This window comes from Sorex fumeus, unplaced genomic scaffold (assembly GCF_029834395.1).
Source record: "Sorex fumeus unplaced genomic scaffold, SorFum_2.1 ptg000003l, whole genome shotgun sequence".
Lineage (NCBI taxonomy): Eukaryota > Metazoa > Chordata > Mammalia > Eulipotyphla > Soricidae > Sorex > Sorex fumeus.
Window position 1 is genome coordinate 50864195 of NW_026606060.1, and position 14067 is coordinate 50878261.

Consider the following 14067-nt stretch of genomic DNA (forward strand, 5'->3'; position numbering starts at 1 on the left):
CTCTGGTTCAGAATGCATCTCTCCAAAGCCTGCTGTCTGCCGCCTCCAACCTCACTGTCCTCGTGCCTTCCCGGCAAGCTATTAAGGACATGGACCAAGACGAGAAAGACTTTTGGTTGTCCAAGAGCAATATTCCAACCCTAATAAAGTAGGTAGTATGCACTTTCTTCTTTATGAGAGCTTTCTGGCTTCGGTGTGGATAAGGTCCATGAAAAACTAACAACCATCCTCTCAATTCCATGGAACTGAGCACATTCTAGGATGTTCAGGGTGGTAACAGTTGACACTACTATCAGCTCTGTGCCAAGCATGCTTATTAGCTGCTTTACAGGTAACTCAGTTAACCTTCCCCAAAGACCTGGGAGATAAACAACATGGTCCCATTTTACAGATGTAGAAACTGAGGCACAGAACAATTAATATTTGACCCTGGAAAGCCCCACCCATGGTTCACTTTGCTATCACATTGGACAGACTGTACCATCAAATATGTATGCTAGTATGTTAAATTGACTTGGTGAGTTGGGGGGGAGAACTTCCTTAGAGTTGAAAATTAATTTGCTTATTGATAATTTTAAAAATAGATTTACATTTATTGAAAGAAACTGGGGTTTGTTTAATTAGGCCCACAAATGGCAAGAAATACAAGTTATAGTGCTGGGCTTAACCCGAAGTTCCATGACTGGTAACTGCAGAACCAAGTGTGTTGAAGATTCAATGGCTCTACCTTACGCGTGGATCTCTCAAGGTCCTTGTGGACTGTTGTTCCAGGCACCATATGGTCCCAGGAATGTATGGAGTTACCGATCTGATGACTCTGTCCTCATCTGACACACTGGCAACGTCTTTGCAAGGCAACTTCCTCCACCTGGCTAAAACAGATGGGGTAAGGGGGCATTGTGAAGGGTCTACTCACAGTACTCGACAAACTCTGGGCCACTTTAGTGAGCTTCGGACACTGCTTTTAAGGAAAGAGAATAATGTGGCATAGAATCAATGATCAAAGTGCCTTTACCATACCATCATGAAATGAAAGTGTTGATTTAATTGTGTTTCATAGGGGTGTGTGTGTGTGTGTGTGTGTGTGTGTGTGTGTGTGTGTGTGTGATGTCTAACAGGTCACAAGTAAAAGTTATTTTATGGTCCCAAAGATGATGGTCCCTGCTACTCAAAAATGCAAAATCCCAGAGTGGTGCCTGTCCCTCTAGGGAAACTTCAGTCCTCTTTCTCCTGTGCTTTGCTCTTGCAGAATATCACACTGGATGGGGCTTCCATCATTGACGGTGACAATGCAGCCACCAATGGAGTGATCCACATCATCAACAAGGTAAGAACTCTTCTCGCTTGGCAGTTTATCTTCCTGTACAGTGTCCTTTGGGGTGGGGTCAGGAGGACAATATTTAGCCTTAATAGCAAAGTAGCACATATTGTGCTTGATTACTTATTTTATTTTTATTTTGTTTTACTTTTATTTTAAAGCCATTTTGAGACTCGACCAAGGTACTCAGACTTGGTTCAATTTCCTTAGCCTGGACTCTGCCAGGTGCCCTTGAGCCTGTGTGGCCACACATGTTCTAGTTCTTTTTCTTTTTAGCTTTTTGGATCATGCCTGGAGTTGCACAGGGGTTACTTCTGGCTCATGCACTCAGGAATCACTCCTGGCGGTGCTCAGGGGACCACATGGGATGCTGGGAATCGAACCCAGGTCAGCCGTATGCAAGGCAAACTCCCTACCCTCTGTGCTATCGCTCCAGCCCCACATGTTCTAGTTCTTAATTGTGGGAACTCCTGTTAGAACTTCTGAGCACTGTGGCATTGGGAGTGAATTAGGAGAGATCAAATCAAGAGCTTGAAACAAGGTACCCTTCCCTCAGCATTATTGTCCCTAGCAAGATAGAATGGGGACGGCCCTATGGGAAAGAGAGAGAAAAGTATGGTATTTTCATTTTAATTTTTTCTAAGATGCAATTCAATAGCATTCAAAGGTAAAAAATGAGAAGGAGGGAAGCTTAATGGATTTTTAGGTTATCCTGTAATTTTCTGATGCTATATTAAGATTTTTATTTAAAATCAAAGTTAGAAATTGGGGCCTACAGGCAACTTTTCATAGGTGGAAGAGTTAAAAAGAATGAACTAATTGCATTGCATTTTATCCAAAATCATTCTCAATAGACACTTATTTCTTAAAAATTGTCTTTCAGAAAAGGTCAACTATTTCTATTCAGGAAAAAAAATTAGAGCTTACTTAAAAAGACTCCTGGGTGCATTATTTTGCAAAAACTTTGCTTGCGGTTCACTTGTACTGCCAAAAGACATTAACACCAAGAGAAATAACATTTTTAACTAAAGATTTTTAGCTTAATGATCACTTGCAAAGAACTATGTGGGGTTATGACTTCATACAATGCAAAATAACATTCATTATTGAGGATATTTTTCTTTCCAATTCTGGCTATCCAAAGCATTAATAGACCTTTTTAAAAAAAGCATAAAATGTCCTCTCCTTCTCATCTACATTTTGTTCTACACAACCTCACTTCCCAAAGGAGATAATAAAGACTCCTCTTGGTTAAGTAGTTGGAGGGAGACTCTCACAGAGTTGGAGACAAGCGACCTCCCCCCATTCCGCTGTTCTTCTGGGAGGTTGGCAGTCACATACAGGAACTGTCTCTGGTGCCATTGAAACTTGTTCGCCAGCCATGATCCAAAGATTCACAATAAATCTCAGAAGAGAGACACAAGCTGCAGAGATGTCTCAGATCCCAAAGTCACCAACCAGTTAAAATTTTAACTCCAGCTCTATCACCTTATTTAAAATTTTAGAATTCCTGGATTTCCAGGAATTTAGAATTTTAGAATTCCTGGATTAGCCCCATTTGCAGCCACATAACATCTCATTCTCTTTACCGCTAATGTACCAGGAGTACCAGACATTAGGATACAACCAATCTCAATTTTTAAAAAATCTTACTACACAAGGCTCAACCTGTAACAACATGTTAGTAATCTTTTTTATAAAGGCTCGATGGCTGAGGATGAGATACAACAATCTTCATACACTTTCTTCTAAAAAAAACTTTTGTTAACTATTTTTAGAGAATTACTCATAGTAAACAATACAAAATAAATCATTTAGGGTCCGCTATTGGGGTAGGGTTGGGTGGCGGTTGGGAAAATTCAAAATAATGGTGGTGGGGAAGGGGTAACGGTGGTGAGTTTGGTATTGGAACATTGAATGTAATAAATTATTGTGAAAAAAACCTTATAATAATAAAGTATTTTTTTTACTTTTTGGGTCACACCTGGCAATGCACAGGGGTTACTCCTGGCTCATGCACTCAGGAATTACTCCTGGCACTGCTCGGGGGACCATATGGGATGCTGGGAATAGAATCTGGGTCAGTCACGTGCAAGGCAAACACCCTACTCACTGTGCTATTGCTCCAGTCCCAGAATAAAATAATTTTTTGTTTAAAAGTAGGTGGAGAGGGGGCTGGAGTGATAGCACAGAAAGTAGAGTGTTTTCCTTGCATGCACCCCACCCAGGTTCAATTCCCAGCATCCCATATGGTCCCCTGAGCACTGCCAGGAGTAATTCCTGAGTGCAGATCCAGGAGTAACCTCTGTGCATTGCTGGGTGTGACCCAAAAAGAAAAAAAGAAAAAGTAGGTGGAGAGAAGAGGCATGTGAACACAGAAGATTGATAGATGGGTGTCAACAGATTTAAGTTCTCTGTTTAGCTCCTAAGTTGCACTGGTTCCCTTTCTCCCTGGGCCTGGATCCCTGGCTACATCAGGGCCACCAAGCACAGTTGTACCAGTTGTGTCCTGGGTAAAGGTACTTTGCCCATTCACTCCCCGACCCATGTTGTCTTCTTTATATTGCAATCTAGCAGAGGAAAAAGTACCTTGTTTTAAATAGTCATGGACTTTTCTCTGGAATTGTGTGTGCCTCAGAGCTGTCTACTGTTACACAGAATAAATCTATGTACTAGAGAGCAGTACATCCTACCAACCTATGCTAACAGCACATCCTACCTACATATGCTAACAGCATTTGGGGGCCTCCATTCCCAGGTTCTGGTTCCCGAAAGAGGTTTAAGTGGCTCCTTACCAAACCTGCTCACGAGGCTGGAGCAGATGCCCGACTATTCCATCTTCCGAGGCTACATCGTGGCAAGTACCATATTCTTGGCCTAACCCCCATGCCTGGGCTCCCTGCAAATGGAAATCCCTCACAGACCCTTGTCTCCTTCCATCGCAGCAATATAATCTAGCAAGCGCCATCGAGGCAGCTGACACTTACACAGTGTTTGCACCCAACAATGATGCCATTGAGAATTATATCCGGGAGAAGAAGATTGCAACGCTAGTAAGTATTAGGAGCAATAACCAAGCTAATTCTTTTCTGGAGATTCAGATGCCCAACTTTTTTCAGTCAATCATGTGTTTTTCACTCTTTCTTCAAACCTTCACTTCATATCCAGTCACTTAGGAAATCATGCCGAAACTCTTCACACACAGCCTCCCACCTCACCATGCCAGAGGTGCCTGCATATTTATTTATTTATTTCTTTTTGGGTCACACCCGGCAATACAAAGGGGTTACTCCTGCATCATGCACTCAGGAATTACCCCTGGCGGTGTTCAGGGGACCATATGGGATGCTGGGAATCGAACCTGGGTCAGCCACATACAAGGCAAATGCCCTACCCTCTGTGGTATCGCTCCAGCCCCAGTGACTGCATATTTCATTCAAACCCTGGAAGCACTTGGTGGGTCCAAGTGCACAATGGTTCAGGCAACCAGGAGCTGGGGGCTGCTCACAGTAACCCTTCTCACTCCTTCGTCTGATCCATGCCGACAGTCAGATACCAACAATGGGGTCTAAAGTGGGTGGTACAGCTCTGTCTTCCTCCTGCTCTCTTCCTCTCTATGGTAATCTGGGACCGAATTGTGAAAGTTTGCCAATGAATTTTCTGTACTATAAAAAGTTTCAATCCTGCCAATGCCTAGCACAAAACTCCTGGTCAAATTCCCCTTTCTTGCAGGCCCAAGATTCGTTATTTGCAGACTAACAAGAGTAGAACATCAGTCCAGTTAGCATTCTTCTCCAGCCAGAGTCTGCATCCCGGGGAATATTCTGTGCCTGCTCCAAGCAATTAATCCGGCAATGTCATAGCCTTTCTGCTTCTCCGAAGAGCTGTCAATATTTTAAGTTTCAAACTCAACCTCAATTAAGCAAAGAAATAAACACCCTGTCCCTTGTAATAATCAACATCAGGACTTGCATTTCAAATGAAATCTCCCCTTGCTGTTGCATACTGGGGCTTCTCCCAGGAAAGAAACTCAGAAAAGGGACTTGGTGCTTGAATCAGCCAGGCTCCACAGAGACAGACCTGCAGCAGAGAGAACACCCTAGGATGAAATGCTACATGGGTATGAAACTATAAAAATCACTGTGGGAGCTGGAGCAATAGAACAGCAGGTAGGGCACTTGCTTTGCACGTGCCAACCTGGATTCAATCCGTGGCACCTCGTATGGTCTCTGAGTCCACCAGGAGTGATCCCGAGCTCAGAACTGGGCGTAAACCCTGAGCACCACCAGGTGTGGCCCCAAAACAAAACAAAAAAAATGAGAATAATTGAAAGATCCAAAAGATGCAGAGGTTAGGGTAACCACTACAGGAAGTTTCCAGGCTTCTAAAGGCTGAAGACCAATGAGATCAGGTTGGGATCAATAAGACAGAAGAATGTAGAGGCAGAGTCTTAAAGTGCCATCCCTCAAATCACAGAAAAGAGGCTGCTACTCAGTTGGCAGCTCTGAGCTCAGAGGAGGTCCCACACCCAGACCTCCAGGGAGAGCATAGCCGGGTGCTGGGGTCTTGGGGTGAGGAGGGCACCGTTAAGCTGGTCTTCAAGTGACTGAGTGAGGAATGAGGAGAAACTGCTGCCCACATCTAGCTACCACCGCCAAAGAGACCAAGTACAGCTAGGCTTGTAGGATCAGCAAGCAAACAGCAAGAGGAAATCACTTCAGCTCTTCTGTGCCAACTGGCCTCCTAGTCTTTCTGGCAGAGCCCGAGAGACAGTGTCACCAGACTGGGAGTCAGGCTCTAACTGAGAGTCCCTGCTGAGAGTTCTTCTGCACTCCTTCCAGTTAAGATTGTATTTCCTTCCTGGTTGAGTGAATTTGGTTCCGGGCTCTTTAGATTGGAGGCTGAGGTGGGAAAGAAGAGGCACAGTGAGGGCAGGACTGTTCTCTCTCCCGAGACAGCAGGGCACTCTCTGGGAAAGCCTAACAAAATGCTCTCGCCCGGTCTCTCTCAGTCTCGCTCTCACTCTTTCACTCCTTCGCACTTTCTCTTTCTACCTCTACCTCTCACTTTCTGTCTTGCTTTCTCTTTCTCTCACTTTCTGTCTCACTTTCTCTGTCTCTCTCATTTTCTCCTCTCTGTGTCTCACTTTCTCTCTGTCTCACTTTCTCTTTCTGTCTCATTTTCTTCGTCTCACTCTCTGCCTCAGATTTTCTGTCTCACTTTCTCTTTCCATCTCACTTTCTCCTCTCTGTCTTGAGTTCTCTTTCCGTCTCACTTTCTCCTTCTCTGTGTCTCGCATTCCCTCTCTGACTCACTTTCTCTTTGTCTCTGTCTCTGTCTACCTGTCTCCCCTGCCCTATCCCAGCTAGGCTCTGCATACTCTATCTTCTTGGATTCACTCACTTCCTCCTTCCTGTCCCCAGCAGAAAGTTCTTCTGTCCTTCTAGGGAGCCAGCCAGGACAGTTCCTCTCAGGCACCCTCTGTTTGACTCCATCCCACATCTGGTCGATAGGCCCCACTCATTCTTTGGTCCCAACTCTCCACCACCCAACAATAGGCCTCCTCACAGCCCTGTGGCTTAGCCTAGACACCAGTGTCCCTATGATCCCTGCATGCCCCAGGCCACTCTATCTCCAGGACTCTGGGTCAAACTTTTGAGACATTCTATTACACTCCTCTCAGGCCTTTTGAGGTAGAAGATTGGCTGGGCCGGAGGCTCTTCACATCAATGCCCACCAAAGAAATCTTTTTTTTTTTTTGCTTTTGGGGGGGTCACACCTGGTGATGCTTGGGGCTTACTCCTGGCTCTGCACTGAGAAATTACTCCTGACACTGCTCAGAGGACCACATGGGGGACTGGGGATCAAACCTGGGTTGGCCGCATGCAAGGCAAACGCCCTACCAGCTGTGCTATCACTCCATCCTCCAGAAATCATCTTTAACATCCTTTCAGTTCAGGTTTCAGGGTCCCAGAATGAGTTCTTGACCAGCCTATGTGGAAAATTTGCCAATGCTCCAAGGTGAGCTTATTGTGACTCATTCTAGTGCTTAATATCTTTGTGTCCCAATGCCTGAATCAAAACTTCTGGCTCATCAAACTGTTGCTCCTATAAGTCCCCCAGTGTCTGCCTGTGACATTGGGGCAGCTGGGTAAGTGATGACAAGTTGACTGCATCAACCTAGACTGATTCTAACTCTGTGTATTGCTCAGGAAGAGACCACCCTCAGGTATCACGTGATCTTGGAGGAGAAACTTCTAAAGAATGACCTCCACAACGGCATGCACCGGGAGACCATGCTGGGCTTCTCCTATCTCCTTGGCTTCTACCTTCGTGATGACCAGGTGAGAGTCTTCTCCCTACATCCCAGGATTGAGCGGCCTGGCACCCACCAGCTAGCATGGCTTCTACACTGGAATAATCCCACTGTCCGTGTTTCCCCTCATGGCGAAGACAAACATCCAGCTCCCTTCCACCTCCCTATTGCCAGCCTCTGATCATCAGTGTGTGTTCCTCACACATATTGGAATTCCTTGGCTGTGCCACAGGTTACTTGCTAACCCGGCCAGTAGACACCTGGAGAAGGGACAGCTAGACCCATTTTCCAGATCTATATTGGCAGCATTCACACCTCCACAACCACAGTTTCCAGCCCACCTATCATGTGTGAGGAACTGCTTTGCCAAAAGAAACTAAAATCATGATCCCTAATCTCTCAAATAACCCAGAACCAATTCGTTAAAGGGGTAAAGGAAACTTACAGATCCTCTGGAACAATCTCTTTCTTTTTCAGAAAAGGTTACTGAGAGATATTGTGACCTCAAGAGGATACAAAGTCAAGATCATGTGGTGTCCTGTGTAGGGTCCCACTCAGTCTCCTCCCAGGCCTTGAAGGTGCTCCCTTGCAGTGGACATGGGAGATCTGAGTGGTTTCAGAAAGACACATTTCCTTCCCCATGCTTCCTATCCCCCTCAACAGCAGGGCAGAAAAAATTCACATTAAGCCTCTTGTTTACAGCTCTACGTCAATGACGCTCCAATCAACTACACCAATGTAGCCACTGACAAGGGAGTGATCCATGGCTTGACGAAAGTTCTGGAAATTCAGAAGAATAGATGTGATAATAATGACACAACTATTGTACAGGTAAGTGCTAGCCAAGGCCGAAGAGGATGTCCTATTTTTTTCAAGTAATTTTTTATAATTTAGCTAAATGGGTATTGAAATAGTATTTTTAAAAGCACAAGTGAGCATCTGGATGTGCAGAGGACATGTGGCCGGGGCTCTATCAAGATGAGGAAGAAATGACCTTGGTCTCATGCCTGAGAAAGGCTACAGAGGGTGATGGTCCTGAAATCAGATGCCCTCATCTTCTGCAATAGGGAGGTTGTGCCATGCCTGACCTTGGCACCAGGGGGTAGGGTCTGGAGCACTTATGGCATGTGTTGTCCTACTGGAGTTAGTCTATGGCCAGCAGCTAGCTAGGCAGTGGAGCACAGCCTTGCAGATGCGAAGGTCTGTCTTCCATCGCCAGCACAAGACACACAAAATTAGATATATGGAAATGAATTGCTCTAGCACCAGGCAGTGCAGTAGAGAAGACTTTTCACTTGCTGGGATTGTTCAGTAATGGATACAACAGCTCATACTTCAGGCTTAAGAGAAATAGGACAACAGGCAGGACCCTGGCCTTGCATGCATCCAACACAAGGTTCCATTCCCAACTCTGTGTATGGTCCCTGACCCCTCCCAGAAGTGGTGGTCCCTGAGTACAGAGGGCAGGAGTAAGACCTGAGCACTGCTTAGTAAAGCCTTCAAATAATAACTAATACTTACAGGACACTGAGCTAACACATCTGCATTATGCTTATTCTGCTCATGGGGCAGACCAGAGAAGTGAGTCACAGAGAAGCTAGGGAGCTCATCCAGGCTTGGGGACTCTCCAGAGTTGTGGCAGGCACTCATATCAGGAAGCTTGGCCAAGACCTGCGGCCCTTAGTGACCCCCTGAGGGTCCAGCACTTAGGGCTCCATTTTCCTTCCTCCTGCCTTAGGAGCTGGTCCCCTGAGGGTTCCTGTCCTTTCCAGAAATAGCATGTATATGCATTTTCTCCACCCTGATCCTTCAGCTGGACATTATCCCAGAGATACAACATCTTCTCTGGATCTGGCCCAATTCTCTACAGGTGTGCAATAAAAAAGGATTGTGGATAAGGAGAAGAGGATTTAAGTCAGATAAGCTTCCGGTGCATGAGGGGTCAGGGATGGCCACTGAGCAGAAGAGCGCATGCTTCCCATATGTGAGGCCCGGGCTTGACCCGCCATACTTTAAAAGAGTTTTAGCATCAGAAGAACCATGGAAGAAAGCAAAGCTCAGACGCCTGGGACCACAAGTACAAAAACCACCCAGTAGAGAAACTGATGGAAATATTTGCGACCTTCTTCTCCACTCCCGATCATCCTGAAATGATCTCTTTACCTCTGTGTTTTGCCCAGGGAAAGTGTGGCAAGTGTCTCCAAAAGCCCATCTGCCCTCTGGGAACAAAGCCAATCGTAAGTATTTCTTCTGCTTTAATAAAATTGTTCCTAGAGTTCAGAGATCTAAATTAGCCAAGTAATTTTAAATGAATTTCTATTTCACCACCCTCATTTCTTCCCTTGCTTATCATGTTATCTGCCTATGGTTTGTATATCTTTCTAAGGTCTTAAAAACAAATTCCATTTCATAAAATTAATTTTAAAATTCTTCATTTTACTAATAAAAAAATTGTTTATATAAGAAACAGCTCACGTGACTGAGTGCAGACTTGTATACCAAAGTCCTGGGTTCGGTCCCCAGTATCACATGGTCCCATTGAGCACCACCAGGAATGATCCCCCAGGACCCCAAAATGAAGAAAGTTAGTTCTAGGGGGCTGACGAGGTAAGTCAATGGACTGAGCGCATGTTTTTACATGAGGAAAGTTTGAGGTTTAATTCTTGGCACCTCATGGTCTCCCAAAGAGGAATTGAAAGAGCTATGCTTGGAGTATCTATCACGTTTCACTCAAATGAGAGAAAGAATCCGGAGTTCTGACCTCCATCGACGATCAAGAATCAGGGACACTGTCTCGTTTGCCAAGGTGTCAAAAATCAGATGGGCTGGTCACGTAATGAGATTTAAAGACAACCGCTGGACTAGAGCTATTACTGACTGGATTCCATGGGATGTCAAAAGACCGCGTGGCCGCCCACTTACCAGATGGTCAGACTTCTTCATCAAGATCATGAACGATCGGTTTGAGGCTCTTTGTGTTCCGAGAGCAAACAGATGCCATTGGGCTACACTAGCACGCGACAGGGACAAATGGAGACGTTACTGGTGCCCACTCGAGCAAATCGACGATTAACGGGAAGTCAAGTGATCAAGTAATCAAGTGACCTCATGGTCCTCTGAGCAACCCTCTATGTACAAAGCCAGAAGTGGCCTCTAAGTATTGACAGGTCTCTTCTCCAGAAATAAAGAAAGAACTTGGGGTTCATACAAATCAACACACAGCACAAGAATGGTTTTCTACTTTTCAGCTCTTTAATATCTCAGTAGCCACTTAAGCACAAGAGCAAGAAATTTTAACAGAGACAAGTCCATGTCCCCAACCCATATCCAGTCTCGATGAGTTCTGCTACCTGGTTTTATTTCAGTAGCTGATGCTTCAAGTGTCTTTACAAATGACCTTACACATTTTCATAGAGGCCACTTCCAAAAACTCTACCCAGCTGTGTAGGTGTGACAATTTATACACAAAAGTCAATCAGATTGGCACCTTCGACCTCAGACTAGCTGAGAATGAGACAAACACACACGAGGACCATCCAAGCTTTATGGTCACCTGGTCAGTCACCTGTGGAGTCACAGACTGGCCATTTATTCAACACAGTGTCACTCCCTCTACCCTGGTTCCCACCACATGAATTATTGTTCAAGTTGACAGAGATATTAAGAACAGTTCATCAGAACATCAAAATTTAATGGAATTAAGAGCAGAGACTGGGATATTTCCCAGAGCCAATCAAACCCCTCTGCTTTCTCCAGTTCCTAGAAAAACATTCTTACCCAAGGTATCTGCAATGCTTCCTAACTTGAGATAGTTCTCTAGGATAAGTTATTTTTTTAGCATTCAGTCTAATGGAATAATTCTGTGGATTTGCCACTTGGGGTTCTGACCACCAGCATGGAAGTTTAAAGTATAAAGTTGGGATAATTTGCTACTCTATTTTTCCTATGTGGCCCTCTTCATCTAAAAGGCACTAAGCTGTTCATTCTATCTTTCCTGGCTGCATTTTTGATGCTCAATTATATTCCAGCCCCTAGGGCCACACCTGACAACATTTGGGGGTGTGGAGGCAATGTGGGCTGAGGGTCTAACCCCACACTTCCCAGTCCTTACAAACATTTTTTAAACTTTTTTCTTGAATCAGTGTGAGATAGACCCTTACAAAACTGTTCATGATTGGATTTCAGTCATACAGTGTTCCAACACCCATCCCTCCACCAGTGTACATTCCCCAGCACCAGTGTCCCCAGACAAACAACATTTTCAAATAAACAGATGGCAAGCATGAGGGTGGTAAGCGTGGTTTCAGAATAATTCATAATCTCGGTTTCTTGGCTGGAGCGATAGCACAGAGAGTAGGGTGTTTGCCTTGCACGCAGCCAACCCAGGTTCGATTCCTCTGCCCCTCTTGGAGAGCCCGGCAAGCTATCAAGAGTATCTCGTCCACACGGCAAAATCTGGCAAGCTCCCTGTAACATATTCGATATGCCAAAAAAAGTAACAAGTCTCACAATTTGTTGTGAGACATTACTGGTGCCCAATCGAACAAATCGATGAACAATGGGAGGACAGTGCTACAGTGCTCTATAGTGCTCTGTTTCTTATCATTATTTCCTATTCACTTAACTTCCCGTTAGTCGTCGATTTGCTCAAGCGGGCGCCAGTAACGTCTCCATTTGTCCCTGTCGCGTGCTAGTGTAGCCCAATGGCATCTGTTCGCTCCGGGAACATGAAGGGCCTCAAACCGATCGTTCATGATCTTCACGAAGAAGTCTGACCATCTGGAAGGTGGGCGGCCACGCGGTCTTTTGACATCCCGTGGAATCCAGTCAGTAACAGCTCTAGTCCAGCGGTCGTCTTTAAATCTCATTACGTGACCAGCCCATCTGATTTTCGACACCTTGGCAAATGAGACAGCGTCCCTGATTCTTGATCGTCAACGGATGTCAGAACTCCGGATTCTTTCTCTCATTTGAGTGAAACGTGATATTCCAAGCATAGCTCTTTCTATTCTTCTTTGGGAGACCTGAATAGCGTTCTCATCCTGTTTGTGTAGGGCCCAGGTCTCTGAGGCATATGTTAATACAGGAAGAACAGTGGAATCAAAGAGATGTGCCCGGAGCCAGAGGTTCTTTGTCCTCTTAGCTATTTCTTCGACGTTCTTGAAGGCGTTCCAAGCCGCTCTCTTCCTCCTGCGCAGCTCAGGTGCCAGGTCATTTGTCATGTTGACCTCTCGACCTAGGTACACATAGCTGTTGCATTCGGAGATGGTCGTTCCATTGAGAGCGAATGGGGCATCAGGAACGAGGCTGTTTCTCATAAACATTGTCTTTGTAAGATTCAGCTGTAGTCCTACCTTTCCACACTCACAGTCAAAGTCGGCCAGCATTTGTGCCGCTTGGCTGATGTTTGGTGTTATTAAAACAATGTCATCAGCAAAGCGGAGGTGGTGTAGTTGCCGACCATCTATCTTCACTCCCATTCCTTCCCATTCCAGTCGTCGCATGATGTTCTCGAGGGTGGCACTGAAGAGTTTCGGTGAAATGGTATCACCCTGCCGCACCCCTCTCTTGACATCAACGATCACTTCTTTGTAGAATGGTGAGATCCTAGTAGTGAATCCGCAATACAGCTCACGGAGGATCCTGATGTATTAGGCTTGAATGCCCTGATTGGCTAGGGCTTCAATGACCGCTTCCGTCTCAACAGAATCAAAGGCCTTCTTTAAATCAATGAACGTTAAACAGAGCGGCATCTTGAACTCCCGAGAAACCTCAATGAGCTTGGTTATCGTGTGGATATGGTCCATGGTGCTGAATCCTTTGCGGAACCCGGCTTGCTCGCATGGTTGTCCTTCATCTAGTGTTCTGCCAATCCTATTTAGGAAGACTCGAGTGAACAACTTGTAGATGACAGACAATAGGCAGATTGGGCGATAGTTGCCAATGTCATGGATGTCTCCCTTCTTGAACAGTAGTACGGTCCTGCTGGTTTTCCACTGGGACAGAACCTTGCATTCAGACAGGTAGCATGTGAAGAGCCGAGCCAGTGTATTGATGAGTACTGACGGCAGGTTCTTCAGGTGTTCAGGTCTGACCTTGTCTGGGCCGGGTGCTGTTTGTTTCTTTACCGACGAAATGGCGTGTCGGATTTCGGAAGGGAGAACTTTGGGAACGACATATCCATCCTGTGGAATTTGGTATGTCGGCAAGTGGACATGGCTATCGAAGAGATTTGAGTAGAAGTCATGGATAATCTTCTCCATTGCCGTTCTGGAGGATGTGATGGATCCATCAGGACGTCGGAGGGCAGTCATCTTGGTCTTGTAGTTGGCGAAGGACAGGCGGGCGTTACGAATACTTTTCCCGGCTTCTGCCGCATCTACCAGTACTTCTGCTCTTCTCTCTTTGAGGTCTTCCTTGATCGCATCTCTGC

At 45.5% G+C, this 14067-nt stretch overlaps 1 protein-coding gene across 3 annotated transcripts in view; it reads left to right on the forward strand.

The window, feature by feature from the left end:
- Positions 1-14067, forward strand: part of STAB2 (stabilin 2) — a 171007-nt gene that overhangs the window by 79092 nt on the left and 77848 nt on the right. For all 3 annotated transcript variants that reach the window (XM_056116349.1, XM_056116363.1, XM_056116356.1), the window contains exons 29-36: positions 12-148; positions 772-886; positions 1250-1327; positions 4077-4175; positions 4264-4371; positions 7531-7662; positions 8337-8465; positions 9815-9871. In XM_056116349.1, coding sequence (XP_055972324.1) covers positions 12-148; positions 772-886; positions 1250-1327; positions 4077-4175; positions 4264-4371; positions 7531-7662; positions 8337-8465; positions 9815-9871 — 855 coding nt within the window. The remainder of the gene's footprint in view (positions 1-11; positions 149-771; positions 887-1249; positions 1328-4076; positions 4176-4263; positions 4372-7530; positions 7663-8336; positions 8466-9814; positions 9872-14067) is intronic.